Here is a 24519-nt window from a genome sequence, read left to right as displayed (position 1 = left end):
CAGGATGAAGAACAGTTTCTAAAACTGCATATCTAAGGTTCTGGTCTGTTCAGGAAGTGAGGGTAAACGGTAGGCATGTTCTCTGCTATTCACTTTGTTTAAATTATCATTTGGGTATAGAGGGTCACTTGTTTTTTTTCTAGCATTCAGGGAGGGTTTAGGTCAAATATGTTTTGCTGAAGGAAGGGTGAACTATTTTCATTTCAGAGGTCTGATTTTCTCCATGTAACCCTTATTATAAATAACGTTCACTCCCTTACAATATGTTTCTAAGACAATCTTTAACAGATCAGCACCAGCAATGTCCTGCTTCATCCATAAGGGGATATGTTGAATTGACTGTAATGAAATTGTCTGAAATCCACATTTAATTTAATTAATTGATCCACATTGTAAATTATCTGTGGGCTATGTAATCCATCTTGGGAGGATGAATGAATGACCTCAATAGTCACTCTGTTCTCCTTTGAAATGGTATCTCTGCTATGCCCTCTGGCCACTCTCTAATAATAGATTGGATGAGATATACGGGTTAAATAACAGATTTAACACAAAAATCCTTACTATAGATCTTACCCACTTAAGTAAACATTACCATGAGGGTGTAGATCTTACCCACTTAAGTAAACATTACCATGAGGGTGTAGATCTTACCCACTTAAGTAAACATTACCATGAGGGTGTAGATCTTACCCACTTAAGTAAACATTACCATGAGGGTGTAGATCTTACCCACTTAAGTAAACATTACCATGAGGGTGTAGATCTTACCCACTTAAGTAAACATTACCATGAGGGTGTAGATCTTACCCACTTAAGTAAACATTACCATGAGGGTGTAGATCTTACCCACTTAAGTACATTTACATTTAAGTCATTTAGCAGACGCTCTTATCCAGAGCGACTTACAAATTGGTAAACATTACCATGAGGGTGTAGAAGGGTAGAGGGCAGAGGTTAGTGTTTTGTGTATGAATCCAAGATGATGAAGATTATAACCTAAAAGTAATTTCATAGAATATAAAATGACAGAAATAGTTGATTGTTTAATAATTTATTGTTTCCAAGGAGGTACAACCATATTAAATTCCTTACCCTTTTAATACAGTGACTCAAATGACAAAACCCACAAACACTTTACTGAGAGATAAGGACGAGTGCATACCAAAGACGAAATCATAAACCATTTATTTCAAATCTAAAATGCCACCTCGTTAGCTCCACTGACCAATACAGAGAAGTGGGTGACAAGTGTGTGTGTGTGTCATGCAGTCATTCCTTTCCTGGATCCTTCCTCTTTGCCTGACACCTACACTGCAACATTCCATTCCAAATCAGTGAGAAGAAGTGACACTAAGGATAGATGTACATTACACAACAAGCACCTTGCCATTTCTCTAACTGAAAGGTGACCGTACCCACACTGAAAGGTGACCGTACCCACACTGAAAGGTGACCGTACCCACAATGAAAGGTAACCGTACCACACTGAAAGGTGACTGTACCCACACTGAAAGGTGACAATTTCTACACCGAAAGGTTGTAACAGTAGCCCTGCTGAGCTACACTGAAAGGTTGTAACAGCAGCCCTGCTGAGCTACACTGAAAGGTTGTAACAGCAGCCCTGCTGAGCTACACTGAAAGGTTGTAACAGCAGCCCTGCTGAGCTACACTGAAAGGTTGTAACAGCAGCCCTGCTGAGCTACACTGAAAGGTTGTAACAGTAGCCCTGCTGACCTACACTGAAATTTCTCCTCTTCCACTTTCCAACTCACTGCACCATCCTTCCATTTGCAAACAAACTTTACCAAAACCGCTCAAAAGAAATGCCCAAACCACTGAGAATAGAAAACATGCACTGGTTTATGTCATGCGGTGGAGATGCAAGCTAGTGGATACTTATGTTTCATTATGAGGGGAACTATATGACAAGTTTCCAGTTTTTCCTTCGGAGACGACAACAGATGAGCACTGATGAACACATCAAACAGAACTCTAAGAGGAAGAAGAAATAAGAAAGGTTCCAAAAACTTTCATTCCATTGTTGTCATTGTAATTTTTGTTTCTCAGTCCTCCTTGTGGTCTGCGACAAAAAGGCAGTGTTGAATTCCACTGGTCATCCTTTCCTATGTCTCCTCTGACCAGATGGGTAGCTCAAGAATCTCTGGTGGCGAGTGGCTGAGAGAGATATATCCCAGTACAACCTCACAGATCTCTGCACACCCCGGCGGCCATTGTTAATGACATCATCATGGTGTCCTTCCCAAGCAAAGATACTGGGTTCCTATGACAAGGGGTGGCTGAGACAACGGTCGTGTAACATTGCGCATTGTCATACTGGCCCCTGATACTAGTGCCCTCTTCCACATTGTTGATTGTGTGAGGTCTGCAGGGTCTCTTTGGGAAGTTGTGACTGAGGATGCCCACTAATGAGCAGAGTCAGGGGTGTTGGGTCCTCAATTGTGGCAGTTGTAACTCACTCAGTGAATCTCAATATGGACCTGCAAATAGGAAAAGACAAAGGCAGTTAGCTAAAAATTGGAAATCTGACATATGGTGAATGTATGAAAACAAGAAATGACACTGAATAAAGCATGACGTGTCAAAGTGGGCAGTGGCTTTCTAAATCTGCCTCCTTTATGGTCGTGATATTGTACTTCAAACTTGCATTGCCAAACCTTATGCTGTGGCTTCTTAGACTAGCTAGCAAACTAGCAAATTACCTTTATTTTTTATTTAGCTGTCGCGTTAACAAACGTTAGCTAGCAAGCGAGCTAGCTGCTAAAATAGCTCAGTCAATCTGTGAAGATAAGATAATATGTTCGCTCTAGCTAATTGTATGCACCGTTTAGTTGCAAGGTTAGCCAGGAATATGTTTACCTGTAATCGCACATTGAACATCATCGAAGCGATGAGGTAGAGGTATGGGAATCTGATTCGCAGTCGCCAAGCGAGATCAAAAAATATCAACAAAGTCCTCGTCAATCCTTTTGAAAACACCCCGTAAGTCCGACCAGCGGACCCCGAAAAACGGAACACTAAATAAGACAGACCCGCCATAAGACAATGTCTGCAACGGCGATTATCCACCGGAATCTTATTTACAAGTTAAGAAGATACAACAGTACATACTGCCATCGTTGTCTGGAGTTTTTAACATTCATATTTTCGTCTTTTGACGAGGTACCCCACCCTTCCTTTCCCGTTTTGGTCAAACGGAACATTAACAGTGTGACTCACGGAAGTTGCAATGCAATGATATCCGGCAACGTCATCATTGTGTAACTGTCTATGGTGTCCGGAAATACTCTGTTATTTTTTTTTAGAATATAATCATTTGGATAAATTAGTCTCTCTTATACTGTTCTGGTTACTAAGTATACCAGATACCTCTGCATACCATACAGTATATCAATATATTATCTTCTGATAACTCCACACTACCTGAACACTGAAAAAGTTGTTCACACATCTCAAATGTGTATTTTGGTACACGTTTTCAAACGGCTAACTTCTAAATAATTGGATGTATGTTGTGTAAAAGATACAAGTTCATATCCCTTTTCTTAATTTGATGCTTATTTCGTTTTATCACAATGTACTGTCTTTTGTTTTAGGATTAAACTACTGGACATCAGTGATTTCAATCCGTGCGTGGGCGTCTAAGGCAACCGGAAGTGACCCGGTGAACGGATAGTTCCGCACGGTTTTGCGACGTAAAACGCGGCTCTGTTTTTTTCCTCAATGGGTGGTAGCAGCTGTTTGCTCCATAATTTCCAGTTGAGAAAGTATGGGAATGTAGCAAGATCACTTCAAAAAAAGATATCTTATCGGACACTTTCGAAAAGACACACATTAACCTTGCCAATCAGTCTTATTTTGACCAAATAATTCCAGACATTTCAAGTTTGAACAAGTTCAGACAAAAGAGTGGGTAACTAAGCTAGCACCTAAGCTAGTAAACGGACTTAGCGACGCATCTGGACCAGTCTGGTAGTAGTACGGCCCGAAACAATGCAGGCCATAAAGTGTGTCGTGGTTGGGGACGGGTAAGTTTATTAACGTTTACTAACTATAAATACACGATGTACCATTATAGCTAAGTAACTATCTATATTTGGTGTGAAAGTCAATAAATAAATAATATATCTAGCAAATGTGTTAACTTGCTAGCTAATGTTAGTTAGTTAGGTGAAAAGTTAGCTAAAGGCTAGGTAACTACCAAACTAACAAGTTCAACAATGACAATCCAACATTACGTAAGCAAATACATGCTTATTCTCACAATTGTTATTTGTGCAAATCAGCTGGTTTAGTCCCCATCAATGGGACTAAATTAAGTGGGTGTGTTAACGTTATGAATTAAATCACTGCTCTACCATAGCTGTGTACATTGATGCTGAAACATGTCTATATTCTAGCCAAGTATCTCAACTCCGCTACCAATTATTATTTAGTTTTTTACAATTCGATACTTGGAGTAAAATACGGATATAACGTTGCCCAAAAATTACTATCGATTTTCCCCCATCACTAGTAACTATACTTCGATACTTAAAAATGTAAATTATTAAACACTTACCGTGTACCTGTGTTTGTCCTTTGTTATTGCAGGCCATTTGTTTGCTGAAATCATATTTTTTTAATAAAATACAACCACCGACTGTTTCCGAGTTGCTGTATGATGGCAACTCCGCGCAATGCGCTTGTGCCAATTTAATCAACATGGAAACAGTCAGCGATTGTATTTGATGAATATTTTAATAAAAAGTAGGGCTTAAAGTAAACCAATAAAGGTACGCAACAGAGGACAAACATAGATACATGTAAACGTTTACAAATGTATATTTTGAAGTATTGAAGTCGGAGGTTCCTTGCAAAAACTCCAGTCTGCACTCTGCTTCATGGAGGAGTTGAGGTACTTGGCAAGCTGTATTTGAAGCTTTTGTATTTTTTGGGGCTCAAGTAAACCTTGTCTCCAGTTTATTTATGTCATTGTTTACTTGGTCATTTCATTGAATCTAAATTGTGAAAACAGTTAACCGGTATTCATCATCTTTGCCAGCAAGCTAATGTTTCCGTAGAAACATTTTCCAGGTGTGAAGTAAAGAGAGGGAAAGGGGATACCTAGTCACTTACCCACTGAATGCATTCAACTATCCCAGACCATTACAGGTGGACTGACTCACTCGATATATGAATATTAATGTCTGGATCATAGGGAGTATTTCATCTAGACTGTATAACTCCTTGATGTTTGCAGTTCCCAACCAAGTTAAATGGCCTCAGGTCAAACCTGATGTGTGAGCGTGGTAATAAGACGTGGTGACTCACTGCACTTCACCGACCTCTGTTTGCTAACCAGGTAGATACAAAGCCTTAACTAGTGGTTGGTAGGTAGGTATTACCCAACAATTAGGTAACAAACTTGGTAACATATTTTAGTTACCCTAGTGGTGCTTGGTCAAACCTGTTCCTCACCTGGCTGTTAGTTAGCCACTCAAATAACTGCACTTTTGGATGACCGTATCAGAAAAACTCTGATCTGTTTGGGCACTCCACTCATAATGTGTAGGGGGGAGGGGAGGGTGCACACAACAGAGTATGCAGCCTCTGGGCTGGGTGTGGTGGATATTGTAGGCAGCAGGAGAAATTAAAGTCCACACGTCATAGATGGAACCACGGCTGAACTGTTCTATTCTTTGATTTAAGGAGGTAATATAACTGTCCACTCCCATTTGTCGGCTAGCCTTTTATCTTTTGAAATAGTGACTAGGCCACATTTCAAAGAGTTACGGACTTGAGTTGGTTTTACTGAACCTCAGATCATTGAAAAAAAGCAGGTGATCCTCTGAAATGTGTGATCATCAATGTATTAATGTGTAGAGGATGGCATCAGACATCTTGGCTGAGGCTAGGCCTACTCTCAACCTTACTCATTTGAACCAAGTCTCTGAGTTCCTGGCTGCAGGGCATACAATCGTTCAAGGTAGATTTTGAAGTGTGTGTTGTCCATCCACCCAGATTCAAGTTTGGTAGGGACCTCAATGCCCTCTATAATAGACCATAGCCATGTCTTTAGCATGGTTCTTTCAGAGGATCGACATCGTGCTATAAAATTGGCATATGGCATGCACGCCTATGATTTGTTCCATAACATTGACATGTGCCTTTATTTTCTCCTCTTCCAGAGCTGTGGGTAAGACATGTCTGCTGATCAGCTACACGACCAACGCCTTCCCTGGAGAGTACATCCCCACAGTGTGAGTACCTCTACAGCCCCCGGCTGGGAGGCCTGGCCTGGGAACCCCCTGGAGCCAGACACCCCTAGCACCACACCCCTCTAATTCTCCCCTTGTCTCAGTCTCCACAACCATTATTCAGGCTAGGCAGGGAGGGCATCTCTACACAGCTGTCTTTTGCCCCCCACCTAAACCTGCAAATAGGATTTCAATTGGATTTGGTGGGAAAATGTTTGTTGGCAGCTTGGGATGCTAATCATGCTAACCTGTGGGCCTTAGCATCACACCAGTAGCGTTTGCCAGCCAAGAGTACTTAGCATCTCTGAACAAGGTGCCAGGTGTAATTTGCTAAACAATTCTACATGTAGAATCACATGAAAATGTTGGCAGTCAGACGTCCTCTGGCGGGGTGGTCCCTAAAACATACTGCGCCGAACAAATGGCAGATGACCAGCAGATCAACATTCGGTGGGGTGTGTGCGCTCCCTTAGGGGAAGAAATACCTGGGGGAAACACGGCGACGTAAATTACCAGAAGGGTTTTTAGGTCTTATCAGACCTGGCACTAACTTATGTTGATCTGTATCAGTGACATAAACTGGTTTAGATAAGTGACCAGATGTTTTATTATTGATGGTCACTGGTCAGATTTACCAAGAGGTTTTCACCAGTTTGAACCAGTTCTTCATAAGAGGGACTACTGTAAAACATTCAAATGATAATGTTAAAGGGGAAATCTGCAGCTGCTACTTTCCATTTTTGGATTTATAAATGAATGAGAGAGACCCATTGATTCTTAAAGAATATAACTGATTAATGCACTATGAGCTTAGTTTAACTGTCATACCCCAGCAGAACCCAAAATGTATGCTTGTTTAACTCCAATGTTTGTAATTATTGTAAATGTATTCAACTCTTACCCCATGAGGTTTGGTGCCTGCTGGTTTTCTGTTCTACCTGATAATTAATTGCCCCCACTTGGTGTCACAGGTCTAAATTGGTCTGTAATTTTGATATCTTGGATGGTCAGTCCTTGCATCTATAGGTCAGTCTATGAATTTCAGTGGTTACATTTCTCCAGGGCCATCCTTCAACTTTCTACCAAAAGAGGTGGGGAGACGCTTTATTGTTTCACCTGTTGATTGTCCCTTTAAATAAGGATTACGAGCTTATGTAAAAATATCTAGAGACGTTCTATTCCCTTATAGCACTTTAGGTTTTCACATCAAGGTAAATAGGATACACTTCTCTCTCCTTTGTTGTCTGCAGTTGATTATTAGCCTATACCCAAACTCATAGTGGTTGACTGATCCCTACAGGTTTGACAACTACTCAGCCAATGTGATGGTGGATGGAAAACCAGTCAACCTGGGCCTGTGGGATACAGCAGGACAGGAAGACTACGACAGACTCCGCCCCCTCTCCTACCCACAGACGGTAAGATTGACAGACCAGACATGCGTTGCCATGGGAACAGCTGAAACTTACTATTGTTTTGTTTGAAATGAAGCCTTTGTGTACTTACAGGACATTCTGTCAAAAATAGCCTAGTCCTCGTCTCTGTGGGTAGTAATAATAAGGATGTTTTAGATCTAAGGAAACACATACCTTTGTATGTAAGGAACACTGTGATTACGGAAGTGATTATCACAGGTACTGACTGAGATTATTCCTCCTTTCTCTCTCTCTCCAGGATGTGTTCCTTATCTGTTTCTCCCTCGTGAGTCCTGCCTCGTTTGAAAACGTCCGTGCCAAGGTGGGTGCCCTGTTTGAAGCAGCTCATCATAGCTCTTAAGAATTCAATACAAGGAGCTTGTCTACAACACAGGACATGATGTTCAGTTCAAACACATTTATATTGTTTAGCTCTATTTTTCAGAGCTGCATTTTGGAAAAGACAGTCCATTTTGATTCTTCATAAGATTAAACTGATTTTTACTGGTTATATTGATCAATCTTTTGAAAAGTCATGGAAACTGTAATGACAAATTGAATGGGAACCCTATGAAAGTCATATGCCCGATGTGGTCTCTCTTCATAGTGGTACCCAGAGGTCAGGCACCACTGCCCCAACACGCCCATCATCCTAGTGGGCACCAAGTTGGATCTGAGGGACGATAAGGACACCATCGAGAAGCTCAGGGAGAAGAAGCTCACCCCTATCACCTACCCCCAGGGCCTGGCCATGGCCAAAGAGATCGGTACGTGTTCAGTGTCTATCAGTGACAATGAATGCAGGTTGAGGGAGTGTGTTTACTGTTAGGGACAGTTCATGCTTTGAATGCAGATAACCTTCTCAACCAGGAGAAAGTGGTTGTACTCATGCATTACTTAGGATGTAGTCATGCTCTCTGAGTAAGACTTTAGAAAGTGATGTCTCAAAGAGAGTGGGTGAAGAGTAACTGGCTTCTCTCCTGCTAGGACAGCACATGCACACCCTTCAGAGCCATGCATTAGTAGTAACAGTCTCCTCATACTCTCTCCTGTCGCTCAGGTGCGGTGAAGTACCTGGAGTGCTCGGCCCTGACCCAGCGCGGCCTGAAGACTGTGTTTGACGAGGCCATCCGAGCGGTCCTCTGCCCCCCGCCCGTCAAGAAGAGGAGAAGGAAGTGCTCCCTGCTCTAGAACCCCGCAGACAGGAAGTGTCAGGAAGTGTGCACTCACTGTGCTGGGTGGGGAGACGCAGACACAAAAGCATTTTACTTCCGAATCTTTCCTTCCTTTATATATTAGTCGCTACTAGTACAGCACTGGGACAAACTGTTCCTTTGTTAAAAGAAACTGAACATACAGATAGGTTTAGGAATGGGTTTTGATGACAATCTGAACCCAGTCCTTTTCTTTGCATAGACACACATCACTGAAGTGTAAGAGATTCCAGAGGCCTTCTACAAATGGATTTAAACTTCTGTGAAAAGGATGCTGAAATGTTTTCTATTTGTTGCTCTTACACTCATAGTCCATATTGTTTGTTTACAGTCTTTAGAGGTTGTTTTGGGTGGAGCATGAATTTGCCAAACTGCGTACTGCAGATATTAGAGCTGTACAGCAGACAGACACTAAACTTGTTGATAATTTTTTAGGTTTACCTCCTAACAGTACAGCTAATAATTTGGCATGATGCACTGCAGTTAATGGTTACATGGGTAAGATGGCATTCTATTTGTGGGGTGGCATTCTTTATAACATGGAAATCCAGAACTGGCCAAGTTAATAGCATCACCAGTTTTATTTTCACTTCCAACTACTAATTAATGTACAATAAATCTAATTTGACTAGGACTGAGTTTGGGAAACACTGGTCTAGCCAACAGTGCTTTTTGTCGATTGGAAAAAGCGTGATCCTTCAGTATTTAATGGGAGAGCTGGCGTGCCTCGTTGCACGGTTGGACCTGTCAGTCAAAAATTTTGTATCCCCGCAATCCCCCACCCGCTCCTGCTGTGTCCTCCCTGTACTGGCTGAACCGAATCGTTGCCTGAGAAAAACAAAGCTTGCGACTTTATATGAGAAGATTGGATGTGAGGACTGTTTTGGGTGTCGATGTGAGATAAAAGCACCTCTTGTATTAGTCTTTGGGCATTTATCAGAAACCATTCATGCAGTGATTTCTTCTGTGTATTTTCTTTGTGAATAGCCCATTTGATTCAGTTGCCACAACTACTTGGAAAGCAAAGTGCAAAGGAGAGAGCATTTAAATGACTGAGGAATGTTCTAACGGTAACTAAGCTACAGTCAGTAACGACGTAGTGTGTATATATATTCATCTTTGGTTATAATCATTTGCATTCAATTGGCTATTTTGTATTAAAAACATTCCACTGAAGTTAATCACTCACTGTATTTTTAAACAAACTATGAACGCTATATTGTTTACCAACTACAAATAAACCTTTAATTTTACTACAAGTCTAGCCTTTTGTAATTAATGCAGATGGCATGAAATGTGCTGCAAACACTGATACATATACATTTTTTTCATTTACATATTTGAACTACAAGAACTGTTGTTCAGGCATCAAGCTGCGCTCCAAATGAGCCAATGTTGTGGCCCTTTGGTTTTATGGATAAAGCAATTTGTCACTTTTTTGAGAACCATTAAATTTGAATTAAACATACCGTGTGTATTTACTTTGCCTTTACATTTGAGATATTCATATTTGTCACAGTACTTTGCTTCTCAAGTGAGGTATTCATATTTACAGTAGTTACAGCACTTAGTTTCGCAATTAGTGTTTAAGCTTTTTCTTAAGGACTGACATGCTATTGTACTTCCTCCTTTGAGGACTCTGAGTATAAGTATAACTGGTTGTAGTGTCCACACATTGCAATTGTCTTAAAACAAGTGAACAAGGACAGTCAACAAGGAACCTTTAATAAAATGATTTACAAACCAGACAAGGTTTTATTTTACACCATTGGCATTTCAACCTACAAGGTTGGGTTTGCCTATTTGGCAGAAAAAATCCAGAAAAACAAGGCAATAACAAATGATTAACTACAGATTCATTTGGTGTAACATGGCCTCTCGTCATGTTCAGTTGCTTTAAGGGTTTCTTCCATGAAACAGGTTGTATCCATTCAGTCAGTTGAGTTCAGTAGTCCACACACCGTAACAATGTTCCTGAAGTTGTGGGTATACTAAAAAAAGAAAAGAGCTGGTTAGTTGGGTACAACATGACCAATTGTATTAGATATACTTGAGTCGACAAGAACAGTTGATGGCTACGCCCAGGAGTCAAGTTCCAAGTTGTCACATGCACAAGTACAGTAAAATGCTTAACTTGCAAGCTCTTCCCAGTATTCAGTCAATATCAAAATAGTATAACTTAAAAGCCACGAGAAAAGAAAGGAACATGTAAGCTGTATACAGGGTCAGTGCCAGATTTACAATGTGCAGGGATACTGGATTAGTTGAGGTAGATATGTACATTACATGTAGGCAGGGATTAGGAGAAAGTGACTGGTATCAGGACAGATAATAATAGTAAACAATATGGCAGCAGCATAAGTGGTGGGTGTGTGCAAGAGTGTCATGATGTTCAGGGAAAACTCTTGGTCCTACTGACATGAAAAGCAGTCTCACCATTCTACTAGCTCGGCACCAATGATGTCATGGATGTGGTACTTGATCTGGAATTTAACCTGTGAGTTGGTCTGCCTCTCCTCCAGTTCTGCCTTTAAGACTTCGTTATATTTGGACTTCTTAACCATGCCCAGCACAGCTTTACGACCTGGGTCAGGGGGAGGAAGAACAGTCAACACTCCATTAGCAAAGTAGTGCTAATAACTTCTTTGTTTGGTAGCTGACCCTGTATTAGGTACTTGGTGAATCTGCCAGAGTTGGGGATGGAGAGCCACCAGCTGCCAGCGTCCCTCACAGTCAGAACCCCCGACTTCACCAGTTGCCTGGGTGGGGGTGGGAAATAGCACAAGTTATTAGTGACTCATTTACAATGGAGCAAATGCATCCAAGCAGACTTTCAGATACATGAAAAGGCTTAGATGCAGCATAGATGACCACCCTCTCAAACAATTTATTTTTATCTTACACACACAGTGCCGGTTTCTTGGACAGAGATCAAGCCTAGACCAGGACTAAAAATCATGTATAATAGAGAATCTCCATTGACATAGCCTTTTAGTCCAGGACTAGGCTTAATCTGTGTCTGGCAAACAAGCTATAGTAGAAACGCATTCAAACAAAGACTTTCAATACATGAAGAGACCGAGATTAATTAAAAAAAAAGCATTTTTCCTTATACGTTATCTCTGAGTCTGTGAAGCGAAACTCCTTCAGCATTTTGTCTTTGTTGAAGCTCAGGTCATTGCAGGAGGGCAGCACTTTCTCCAGGAATTTATCCACTGTGCCCCGTGTCCCTCTCCCCTCCTCCCCAGCCAGGACTTTAGCCTTGTAGTCTGCAGCGAACACCAACCCAAAGGCCTCGGCGTCAAAGCCCAGCTGGAACATCAACAGCTCTCCTCGTTCCCTCAAGTCACTCTAACAAAGAGATGATGAAAATGAAGATGTTGGACATTAACATCGATGGATCAACCAAGGCAATGGTCTAAATTGACAAATTTGAATATTTCTCTAGGACTAGTAGTGTTCTTCAAACCCGGTCCTGGAGACCAACAAAGTGTGGAGGTTTTTGTTAGTAACCAGTACAGCGTCGTCCGGGTTTGGCCGGTGTAGGCCGTCATTGTAAATAAGAATTTGTTCTTAACTGACTTGCCTAGTTAAATAAAGGTTAAATAAAAATAAACCAAAAAAAATAACACATTTGATTGAGACCACCAGGATTGAAGAACACTGCTCCAGCAATATTCATTGGGTTTACAAGCTGCCTGTCCACTTGGGTCCTATCATTGTGTATGCTGTAGAGTTGGTGTTTTAGGACAATTTGTGGAAGGGCGTCATTGAAGAGTTTGCGTGGGAATAATGTCATAAGGTCCTGCAGGGTGGCTTTGACGTCCAGTGGTTCCTCTGGGAAAAGAAAGGAGACGGACAACAAGTCAAACACTGACACATTTAGCTAGCTACATTTAAGTTTGAGAAAAGGCACCTTCTCCATTGTTGACAGCTCCAAACTGCTTCTCATTGCCAACTCTTCGTTTGTTCACTTTAAACGTGTCTGATATAAGGGCCCGTTTTCTGTTCATAACTGAGAGGCATGAAAAACATTAACAATCGTTGTGGACTGCTAACGTTAGTGGCTAGCTACAGTAACTAGTTGTTATTATGAAGATAGACAGCAGCATGCTAACGTTCAAATAAACGAGCTTCTAGCCATTTGTCTACTAGGGTAACGTTAAACTTTATAATAACGGTATTATTACAAAACATTGGTTTGTTTTCCATAAGTGTTTTCACTAGCAATAAAATGGATGTCCACACCTGACTTAAAGTAAGCATTGCTGTAGCAACTCCTTGTCAAACAAGATTTTCCAATCGTTTAAACATTCACCGGACAAAATGATTGTGTCAGAATGACAAGACAGCACCCGACTCCGAAACACACCGCCACCTATCCGTCAGCATCAACTGTTACACATCCTGCAAAACAGAAGTAACGTTAGCTAGTTAGCTAATAAGACGGTGGTGAGTAAATTCACATTTTGCTAAATGAGTTGCATCTGCTTTGCTTGATCAAAACATAGAAAGTAGCATGCATAGCATAATGTAGCATGCATGCAGTTTGTGTTGAAGGAAACTGCTACTAAGTTAATACCATTGTGCATTTACATCAACTGTTAGCTAGCTAGCTAACTAGCTCGCTAGACTGCTAGCCATGCATTTTCAATGCTGAAGTTATATTGACTGGAGGGTAGTGTAATTTAAAAAAAAATCTGTTATTACGTCTGATGTAACACATTACAGTATTTATGTAATAACCAATACAGTGATATTACCTATCTAGTCCACATATCTACCTAATTTAGTTACGCTTGCTTTCAGCCAGTCATATGAGACAGCAGTGGCAGAAGCCGAGGTTTGGGTCCGGTGTCTGTGTTATTGTTGTATACTGTATGTTAGTCGCTAGTTAGCTAGCCAGCCTACTTCTGTGGTTTGCATCCCAAAGGAGAGCGATGTCTAAACATTTTCTAGAAAGACTGCAGTGTCCATGAATAAATAGGAAGAAGCAATGTGATTGACCCATTCTGGCTCTCCATCTATCCATCCTGTTCTGCCAGATCAGTTAAAGGTCCAATGCAGACATTATAAATTTTAAAAAATGATAATATCAAATCATTTCTGGGTAACAATCAAGTACATTACAGTGATTGTTTTGAATTAAAATGGTAAAAAAAAAACTGCAATAGCTTATTACCAAAGAGCAATTTCTCAAACAAGAATTTTGCTAGGTGTGGGGAGGGGAAAACCAAGCTCTTGGCAGAGAGGTTTGCAACTTCTTCTTCTGTGGGTTTTATGGCAGACTGGAACCCCGAAAGGTGTTTTGCCGCCACCAACTGGATGGGTTGAAAAACCAAGGTAAAAACCAAAACCATACATGACATCGAAAACTAACTTTATCCACCCAAATAAAAATAGTACATTGACAAAACCAAACCAAAACTTGGCCAGGCCAGGCACGACTCCAACACCACCATTAACTTTGCCGATGACACAAGGGTGGTAGGCCTGATCACCGACAATGAGACAGCCTATAGGGAGGAGGTCAGAGACCTGGCCGTGTGGTGCCAGGACAACAATCTCTACCTCAACGTGATCAAGACAAAGGAGATGATTGTGGACTACAGGAGCAAGCACGCCCTCATTCTCATTGAGGGGCTGCAGTGGAGCAGGTTGAGAGCTTCAAGTTCCTTGGTGTCCACATCACCAACAAACTAACATGGTCCAAGCACACAAAGACAGTCGTGATGAGGGCACGACAAAACCTATTCCCCCTCAGGAGACTGAAAAGATTTGGCATGGGTCCTCAGATCCTCAAAAGGTTCTACTGCTGCACCATCGCGAGCATCCTGACTGGTTGCATCACTGCCTGGTACGGAAACTGCTCGGCCTCTGACCGCAAGGCGCTACAGAGGGTAGTGTGAACGTCCCAGTACATCACTGGGGCCAAGCTTCCTGCCATCCAGGACCTCTATACCAGGCGGTGTCAGAGGAAGGCCCTAAAAAGTGTCAAGACTCCAGCCACCCTAGTCATAGACTGTTCTCTCTGCTACTGCACAGCAAGCGGTACTGGAGCGCCAAGTCTAGGTCCAAGAGGCTTCATCACTTTTAAAACACGACATGATCTTTTACACAACTTGGACATCTCGGCTTCTCCCTTTTGAAAACACTTGAAACATGTCCAAAAGCTTTACAGTGATCACACTGCATTGTTCTTGGGATAAATACTCTGACTCTGTAGTTTATATACCCCAACTGCACTTGAGTAGGGAGAGACTCCACAAAATAACCGATAGACTCTTCACCTTTTCATCATTCACCACACGATTCATCCGACGTGCATCGACTTCCCACGAGACGCCAGATATTACCCCCTTGAGGAGTGCCCTGTTCTAAGAGACACACACGACATGTCAAACTTATCAACTCGGGTGAGACGCAACACACGTTCCTTCTGATCAGCAGAAGTACAAAAAAATCAAAACAAGCCCGCCTCTCGTGATCATCACAGCCTTCACTTTACCCAGCACTCTCCACCAGTTTGGATATAGTCAGGTCCATAAATATTTGGGCATTGACCAAGTTATTTTCATTTTGGCTCTGTATGCCAACACAAAGGATTTGAAATGAAACAATCAAGATGAGCTGAAAGTGCAGACTTTCAGCTTTAATTTGAGGGTATTTACATCCAAATCGTGTGAACGGTGTAGGAATTACAGCATTTTATATGTGGTCCCCCCCAATTTTAGGGGCTCAAAAGTAATTGGACAAACTAACAATCATAAATTAAATTGTGAGTTTTAATACTTGGTTGCAAATGACTGCCTGAAGTCTGGAACACATAGACATAACCAGATGCTGGGTTTCTTTCCTGGTGATGCTCTGCCAGGCCTTTACTGCAGCTGTCTTCAGTTCCTGCTTGTTCTTGGGGCGTTTTGCCTTCAGCAAGTGAAATGCTTGCTCAATTGGATTCAGGTCAGGTGATTGACTTGGCCATTGCAGAACATTCCACTTCTTTGCTTTAAAAAGGTATTGGGTTGCTTTTTCAGTATGCTTTGGGTCATTGTCCATCTGCACTGTGAAGCACCATCCAATGAGTTTTGAAGCATTTGGCTGAATCTGAGCAGATAATATAGCCCTAAACACTTCAGAATTCATCCTGTTGCTTTTGTCAGCAGTCACAATATCAATAAATACAGGGGAACCAGTTCCATTGGCAGCCATACATGCCCTCGCCATGCTTCACAGATGTGGTATGCTTCGAATCATGAGCAGTTCCTTCCCTTCTCCATGCTCTTCTCTTTCAATCATTCTGGTACAAGTTGATTTTTGTCTCATCTGTCCATAGGCTGTTGTTCCAGAACTGTACAGGCTTTTTTAGATGTTGTTTGGCAAACTATAATCTGGTCTTCCAGATGGTTTACATCTTGTGGTAAACCGTCTGTATTTACTCTGGTGTTCTCTTGATTGTTAACTCTGACACTGATATACCTACCTCCTGGAGGGTGTTCTTGATCTGGCCAACTGTTGTGAAGGGTTTTTTCTTCACCAGGGAAATAATTATTCTGTCATCCACCACAGTTGTTTTCCGTAGTTTGTCTGGCCTTTTGGTGTTCCTGAGCTCACCAGTGCGTTCTTTCTTTTAAAGAATGTACTAAATAGTTGATTCGGCCACACCTAATGTTTTTGCTATCTCTCCGATGGGTTTGTTTTGATTTTTCAGCCTAAGGATGGCTTGCTTCACTGGCAGTGACAGCTCTTTGGACATATTGAGGGTTAACAGCAATAGATTCCAAATGCAAATGCCACACTTGAAATAAACTCTGAACCTTTTATCTGCTTACTGGTAAATGAACTAATGAGGGAAAAACACACACCTGGCCATGGAACAGCTGAGCAGCCAATTGTCCAATTACTTTTGGTCCCTTAAAAAGGGGGGATCACATATAAAAAGTGCTGTAATTCCTACACAGTTCACCCGCTTTGGATGTAAATACCCTCAAATGAAAGCTCATATTCATTATTTAATTTCAACTCCAATATGCTGTGGTAGACAGCTAAAATAACAATAATACCTTGGTCAATGTCCAAATATTTATGGACCTGACTGTATCAAATGGATTCTTCAAGATTAGTAATCCGATCAGCTGCTCGTCATTAACAAACCGCACTGCTACAAGATACGAAGGGTCATTCTCAGCCCTGTACGATATCTTGCTCCATTTTCCATTATTTTGGGCAATATTCAAATTCTCCTTGATTCTACCAACATTAGATTCCCAATCCACATCAGTGTGTCTGCTTCCGCCATCCTTCCTCCTGTCAACAATCTAAGCCAACCCCGTCTGTTTTGCCCGAGGTTTGGAACTCCCTTTTTTATTGGTCTATTAATTAATCTACACCAGGCAGGCTAAAACTCCATCCCACCTAAATAGACTGACATTTCAGGCAGTCTTTTCAAACAGCTAAAAGGGCATTATCATTTTTTAATTTCACACACTTCAAAGTGTGGAAATATGTAAAAAAACTAAACAGGAAAGTCACATTTGGACTGCTTTGGGCTTTTAATTAGGAGTAGTATACAAAAAGGAAAGATTGGAAGAGATTGAGTCAGACACAGACTATCAGATTGTTATTTGAATGATTATTAACCAGATATATGTGTCTCTTCCTAGATCACCATGGACCAACGCCACCAGTCTCACCACAGACCACAACATCCAAACTCCAATCACCACGACAACCACCAGTCAACATTCAAGAGAGACATGGATGACAGTGGGAGAGGTCATTTCCAACACAAGCGCTTCAGACCCGGTCAGAACCATCACCCGGCTGGCCCTTCAACACCCCCATCTAGCCCCCCAACCCAGAGCCTGAGCATACAACGACAGCTGTACGAGAGAGACTTCCCCTTATACAAACAGCCTGTGGAGGTGGGACATTTCTCCCTGGACTCTGAGCGCAGGTTTTTCAATGATGCCCGGCAGCTGCGTTACTACGTGGAGCCGGAGAAGAGTTGTCCTAACTTCGACTTGAGGGACGGGTACAGGAGCCGCTTCGTCAAGAGGGACGACAGGGTGAAGGAGAAACTGGACCACATCCTCAGATGGATCCTGGCAAACAGGTCCAAGCTGCAGTCGAAGGACACAGCTGCTTCTTCTTCCCCATGGTAAGCACCACTAGTGTCAGTTTAAGAGATGTTATTTTGATTGATACATTATTCATCAATAGCAACACCTTTCTGTCTAGTTATACAGATATAGGCCCACTAATTGTCAGTCATCAAGGCCATAAACATTTCAGAATGGGATCAGTTGTGATGGACACAATATTCAATATACACACACTCAATGTCCTCAGTCAATTCTGTGATTCCTAGTCACAAGGAATGACTGTGACTATATTAACCTGTGTGTTCTGACAGACATGTATTCTTTGATCGACCTCTCCTACCAGTGCATTAGGTGTAGACATTGTGACATGGCGCGGCCACCTAACCAAGCTGTTGACCACGCCTTATGAGACCCGGGAGGGCTGGCTGCTGGCTGTGACCAGGATGGGGGGGACACTGTACATCAGTGAGGTGGAGACGGAGGCTGCACGCCGGGACCGGGAGAACCGCACCGAGAGGCACGAGGAGATGATGTACTGGGGGTACAAATTTGAACAGTACACCTGTGCAGGTAGAGGATGGCTTCTTGTATTCCTCTTTTGCTGTATGCACTGAGTTGTTACAGTACCTTGCAAAAGTATTCATCCCCCTTGGCATTTTTCCTATTTTCTTGCATTACAACCTGTAATTTAAATATATTTTTATTTGGATTTCATGTAATGGACATACACAAAATAGTCCAAATTGGTGAATTGAAATTTTAAAAATAACGGAAAGTGGTGCGTGCATATATATTCACCCCCTTTGCTATGAAGCCCCTAAATAAGATCTGGTGCAACCAATTACCTTCAGAAGTCACATAATTAGTTAAATAAAGTCCACCTGTGTACAATCTAAGTGTCACATGATCTGTTGCATGATCTCAGTATATATACACCTGTTCTGAAAGGCCCCAGAGTCTGCAACACCACTAAGCAAGGGGCACCATGAAGACCAAGGAGCACGCCAAACAGGTCAGGGACAAAGTTGTGAAGAAGTACAGATCAGGGTTGGGTTATAAAAAACATCAGAAACTTTGAACATCCCATGGAGCACCATTAAATCCATTATTAAAAAATGGAAAGAATTTGGCACCACAACAAACCTGCCAAGAGAGGGCCGCCAACCCAAACTCACGGACCAGGCAAGGAGGGCATTAATCAGAGAGGCAACAAAGAGACCAAAGATAACCCTGAAAGAGCTGCAAAGCTCCACAGCGGAGATTGGAGTATCTGGCCGTAGGACCACTTTAAGCCGTACACTCCACAGAGCTGGGCTTTATGGAAGAGTGGCCAGAAAAAAAGACATTGCTTAAGAAAAATATAAGCCAGCAAGTTTGGTGGCATGTGGGAGACTCCCCAAACAACATATGGAAGAAGGTACTCGGGTCAGATGAGACTAAAATGTAGCTTTTTGGCCATCAAGGAAAACGCTATGCCTGGCCAAACACAACACCTCTCATCACACCGAGAACACCATCCCCACAGTGAAGCATGGTGGTGGCAGCATCATGCTGTGGGGATGTTTTTCATCGGCAGGGACTGGGAAACTGGTCAGAATTTAAGGAATGATGGATGGCGCTGAATACAGGGAAATTCTTGAGGGAAACCTGTTTGTCTTCCAGAGATTTGAGACTGGGACGGAGGTTCACCTTCCAGCAGGACAACGACCCTAAGCATACTGCTGAAGCAACACTTGAGTGGTTTAAGGGGAAACATTTAAATGTCTTGGAATGGCCTATTGAAAGCCCAGACCTCAATCCAATTGAGATTCTGTGGTATGAATTAAAGATTGCTGTACACCAGCGGAACCCATCCATGAAGGAGCTGGAGCAGTTTTGCCTTGAAGAATGGGCAAAAATCCCAGTGGCTAGATGTACCAAGCTTATAGAGACATGCCCCAAGAGACTTGCAACTGTAATTGCTGCAAAAGGTGGCTCTACAAAGTATAGACTTTGGGGGGGGGTGAATATTTATGCATGCTCAAGTGGTAGGCATGTTGTGTAAATCAAATGATACAAACCCCCCAAAAATTCATTTTAATTCCAGGTTGTAAGGCAACAAAATAGGAAAAATAGGGGGTGAATACTTTTGCAAGCCACTGTATGTTGTGGTGGACTTTCAGATGATTGATTGCTGATGGTTTGTATTGATGGTTTTATATCAATATGACTTGAGATTGGTGTACAGTTCCTGAAAAGCCTACACCTAGAAATGCATAACATTTCTCATACTTGAGATGGTAGTTGGAGGCCTTGGATGGTTTTGAAATGTCTGTAATCTTCTTTCAGATGATGCCCAGAGTCTTCCAGATCCAGGTGGGGTTGTAAACACCAACGAGGCCTTCTGCACTGTAGTCCAGACCCGGCTAGCCGAGCACAGACTGCTGTTCTCTGGCGAGGTGGACTGTCGGGACAAAGACCCCAAGGCCCCGTCTCCTCCAGCCAACTACATCGAGATGAAGACCTCACTGGAAATCTCCACCCCCAAACAACGCAGCAACTTCCACAGGTAAACTATCCCCAGATACGCTCTGCACTAGCCCCCTATTATGGAGACGGATTGCACATCTGCATATCCATATCTAATATCTCTGGATATCTGAAGTTGGGCAATTCCATGTTAACGGAATTTCGCTGAGACTCATATTTTTCTTTAAACTGTATGCCAAACAAAAGCCATTGATTTCAAAGTTTAACAATCCATACAACTCTATGCACACTGACTATGTTGAACAATTTAGACAATAAAAAAAAACATTTACTTGAAAAATTGTGCAGGTGCAAAGTTTGGTAACAGAATTACGTTAAAATCTCCTTCAGTTTTATTCTCTTACCAAACTTTGTATCTGCACAGTTCTTCCTGTATTTGTAAAATTCTCAGTGTAAATTGTTAAAAGTACCATAATTTCCGGACTATTGAGCGCACCTGAATATAAGCCGCACCCACTGAATTTAAAAAATAAATAATATTTTGAACATAAATAAGCCGCACATGTCTATAAGCCGCAGGTGCCTACCGGTATATTGAAACAAATGAACTTTACACAGGCTTTAATGAAACACGGCTTGTAACAAAAATAAATAGGCTTTAACGAAACACGGCTTGTAACAACAACAACAAAAAATTTGCAGTAAGCTTTAGTTGTCTTTTTGCACTGAGTCAATTCCTAACGCTGCTGTTTCCAACATCTAATCATCGACTCATTAAGACCAAGCTCCCGTGCAGCAGCTCTATTTCCTTTTCCAACAGCCAGATCAATCGCCTTCAACTTGAAAGCTGCATCATATGCATTTCTCCATGTCTTTGCCATGATGAGGGTGACAAAATGACTACCGTAATCAGAATGATGGGAAGTTTGAGAGCGCTCAATGTAATCTAAACAGTAAACAAAAAAGTTGTTTGACCTTAACCCGTTCGGCAATTTCATTGGTCTAATGAAGGCTTCATGCCGCCAAAAAACTGAGCACGTCACAGAATGTGTTTTTTTGGGAGAAAAAAATTTGAAAGCGGGAAAAATCCATATATTAGCCGCGTCATTGTTTAAGCCGCGAGGTTCAAAGCCTGGGAAAAAAGTTGCGGCTTATAGTCCGGAAATTACGGTAGTCTCTGTGCATAGAGTTATATGGTTTGTTAAACTTTTAAATGTTTTTTTTATTCATACATTTTAAAGTGAAAAATCTGAGTCTCAGCGTAATTCCATTACCATGGAATTGCCCAGTAACCAGCTCTGTTGTCACTGTCTGGTAAAGACATGTTTTGCTGATGAATATACACAGAATGAAACTGGAACCAAGGCTAGCTGGAACCTCACCTCAACTGGAACCTCACGTCTTCAGTTGGAAAATTTTCCCAAGAGAGTGAAAATGTGTGTTTTCTCTTGTGTATGTTCTCCATCCAGGTTTAAACTACTAAAGTGGTGGGCCCAGTCCTTTCTTCCTGGGGTACCGCGAATCGTAGCTGGTTTCCGTGATCATGACGGAGTGGTTGTGTCTGTGGAGACTTACCACATCTCCAAGATATCTCAGCTTATCAAGGTACGGTTCATGTTTTATTTTCTTCTGAAAAAGAACATACACATTTGTAGCAGGTCTCATACCAGAAACCCAGTAGGTCTGTGTAATATAGGATGCCTATTTTGTGAGTTTAAAAACAATGTGCGTGCTTGTTTGTCCTAAGTGGTTGACTCTATTCTCTCACACAGAATGAAACCAACTGCTGGAAGCCAACTGTCTGCATGAACTTCTGCTGTGAATTCCTGTCCTTCGTGAAGAGTGTGGTCACAGAAGACAATCCAAGGTGATGCTTGATATGGTTAAGATTATTTTTAAAGTACTTATTTTATTACAGTGTTCATAACCTTTACTTTCTGCTCCCATTAAAAAAAGCTTAAGAGAACTTGCTATTGCATACAGTCAAGAGTTTCCCTAGAAACGTTCTGACTCTAGTTAACTATGTTATTTCTTTCTGTCAGGGTGGTGCACCTGTTCTCATGGGATCCACACCGAGACGTCACCTACTCCATCCACAGAGACTCTCAGTACTCCTTCCTACCAGACTGGTACGTCAGGGAGATGACCAGTTCAACCAGTCGTGAGACACACCACCACTCACATCAGACCTGATTCAGAACAAACCTGACAATGGCCCGTATTCACAAAGCGTCTCAGAGTAAGAGTGCTGATCTAGAATCAGGTCCCTCATCCTATTCATTCTGATTTAGTAGGCAAAACTGAGCCTGGATCAGCACTCCTACTCTATGCTTTATGCGTACAGGCCAAGGTTTTCACCTTACACCAGTATGGACTTGAAGCAATACTTTAACGCTGAAACCTGTTATTTGATAATGAAGTAGAAACACACCAAGCGCCCTGAAGGAGTAGGCGGGTTCTGACGGGTCGGTTTTTGACGATAAAGAAAGCCGTTTTATTGAACTTCCATTTTCCTCCCAGAGTGGCTGAGTTATATAGTGTGGATCAGCATGGACTTTAGCATTCACAAACCAGCTTTTGGGACTTCCTCACAAATGGTGTCCAGGTTTACAGAAAACATGTCTTTCCTAATGGTTTGTGGTGTCTTTTTTTTAATGTGAAGTATTTACGTTTTTCACCTCATCTCTGATTTGTATTTTTTTAATTTTATTACAAAATTCAGTGATTTGAATGTAAGAGTTGCGGTTTGAAGTGTGCTCTGAAACTGTCGAACAATAGTACCATAACAAGATTTCATTTCCCAATCAAACCTTTTTATTATTAGCCCCATGGGCATATCAATCACTTATCATGTTATTTTCTGGAGTACATTAATTAAAATATGCCACATAAAAAAAACAAAAAACATATGCACTGTAAGAACATCAATATTGCATAAGCAGTTTAAACCAAAGTTTTCATGGAAACTGTCCAGTATCAGAATGCATTATCCTTTGTCCTATAATAAATTACACCTTCATTGAATGAAGCATTGACAATGTCGCAGATGGTAGAAAACATCCCAGGTAAAAGTTTGATTCTACAATGCAGTTGTGCTGAATGGAATTAACTAAAAAAAAAAAAAAAAATTCTCTGTGAAGATGTTAATCTGTCATAGATTTCATTTATTTCAATGCAATTTACAGAATTATTATTAATTTAAAATCTGCAGGATGCATACTAGTCCCAGAGTTCTCCATGAATTCCAAGGCACATCTTGTCATGTCCTACTGTACATCCTTAATCATTCAAGTCAGAAGTGGAAATACTGTTATAACCACATACAGTGCATTCTGAAATTACTCAGACCCCTTGGAATTTTTCCACATTTTGTTACAGCCTTATTCTAAAATTGATTCAATTGTTTTTTCCTCCCTCGAGCTACACACAACCGCACAATGACAAAGCAAAAACAGGTTTAGAAATGTATAACTAATAAAAAAAATGTCACATTTAAATAAGTATTCAGACCCTTTATTCAGTACTTTGTTGAAGCACCTTTGGCAGCGATTACAGCCTCGAGTCTTCTTTGGTATGGCGCTACAAGCTTGGCACACCTGCATTTGGGGAGTTTCTCCCATTCTTCTCTGCAGATCCTCTCAAGCTCTGTCAGGTTGGATGGGGAGCGTTGCAGCATAGCTATTTTCAGGTCTCTCCAGAGATGTTCATCCAGGCTCTGGCTGGGCCACTTGAGGACATTCAGAGACTTGCCTCGAAGCCACTCCTGCATTGTCTTGGCTGTGTGCTTATGGTCATTGTCCTGTTGGAATGTAAACCTTCTCCCCAGTCTGAGGTCCTGAGCGCTCTGGAGCAGGTTTTCATCAAAGATCTCTCTGTACTTTGCTCCGTTCATCTTTCCCTTGATCCTGACAAGTCTCCCAGTCCCTGCCACTGAAAAACATCCCTACAGCATGATGCTGCCACCACCATGCTTCACCGTAGGGATGCCAGGTTTCCTCCAGACTTAACTCTTTGGCCTGAATGCCAAGTGTCACATCTTGGTTTCATCAGACCAGAGAAT

The 24519-nt window shown here is 41.7% G+C and overlaps 3 protein-coding genes and 1 long non-coding RNA gene across 7 annotated transcripts; 2 read left to right on the top strand and 2 right to left on the bottom strand.

The window, feature by feature from the left end:
* Positions 1–1038: 1038 nt before the first annotated feature.
* On the bottom strand, positions 1039–2476 carry LOC115205292 (uncharacterized). The gene is made up of 2 exons (XR_003880581.1): positions 1738–2476; positions 1039–1702 (listed from the first exon to the last, which is right to left on the bottom strand). It is a non-coding gene; the product is annotated as an uncharacterized LOC115205292 (long non-coding RNA).
* Positions 2477–3675: 1199 nt separating this feature from the next.
* On the top strand, positions 3676–10357 carry LOC115205281 (ras-related C3 botulinum toxin substrate 1-like). 2 transcript variants are annotated; one of them, XM_029771088.1, is made up of 6 exons: positions 3676–4049; positions 6192–6263; positions 7561–7678; positions 7935–7997; positions 8283–8446; positions 8736–10357. In XM_029771088.1, the coding sequence occupies exons 1-6, from the start codon at positions 4015–4017 to the stop codon at positions 8794–8796; spliced, it is 513 nt and encodes a 170-aa protein (XP_029626948.1). In that variant the 5' UTR covers positions 3676–4014; the 3' UTR covers positions 8797–10357. The 2 variants fall into 2 exon arrangements, with proteins under 2 accessions (XP_029626948.1, XP_029626943.1); XM_029771083.1 differs by having other exon boundaries at positions 3687–4049; positions 8283–8442.
* Positions 10358–10593: 236 nt separating this feature from the next.
* LOC115205269 (serine/threonine-protein kinase 19) lies at positions 10594–13295 on the bottom strand. 2 transcript variants are annotated; one of them, XM_029771063.1, is made up of 7 exons: positions 13138–13270; positions 12806–12904; positions 12581–12726; positions 12005–12240; positions 11551–11648; positions 11326–11473; positions 10594–10880 (listed from the first exon to the last, which is right to left on the bottom strand). In XM_029771063.1, the coding sequence occupies exons 2-7, from the start codon at positions 12900–12902 to the stop codon at positions 10835–10837; spliced, it is 771 nt and encodes a 256-aa protein (XP_029626923.1). In that variant the 5' UTR covers positions 12903–12904; positions 13138–13270; the 3' UTR covers positions 10594–10834. The 2 variants fall into 2 exon arrangements, with proteins under 2 accessions (XP_029626923.1, XP_029626930.1); XM_029771070.1 differs by lacking the exon at positions 12806–12904 and having other exon boundaries at positions 13208–13295.
* Positions 13290–23952, top strand: LOC115205261 (decapping and exoribonuclease protein). Of its 2 annotated transcripts, XM_029771049.1 has the most exons (8): positions 13292–13341; positions 14177–14232; positions 17550–18046; positions 18334–18560; positions 20319–20538; positions 21929–22064; positions 22232–22326; positions 22502–23952. In XM_029771049.1, exons 3-8 carry the CDS (start codon positions 17556–17558, stop codon positions 22650–22652), a joined length of 1320 nt encoding a protein of 439 aa, XP_029626909.1. In that variant the 5' UTR covers positions 13292–13341; positions 14177–14232; positions 17550–17555; the 3' UTR covers positions 22653–23952. The 2 variants fall into 2 exon arrangements, with proteins under 2 accessions (XP_029626900.1, XP_029626909.1); XM_029771040.1 differs by lacking the exon at positions 14177–14232 and having other exon boundaries at positions 13290–13341.
* The last annotated feature ends 567 nt before the right edge of the window (positions 23953–24519 follow it).

Source organism: Salmo trutta, chromosome 1, assembly GCF_901001165.1.
Source record: "Salmo trutta chromosome 1, fSalTru1.1, whole genome shotgun sequence".
NCBI classification, from domain to species: domain Eukaryota; kingdom Metazoa; phylum Chordata; class Actinopteri; order Salmoniformes; family Salmonidae; genus Salmo; species Salmo trutta.
This window is presented reverse-complemented; position numbering and strand designations above follow the sequence as displayed.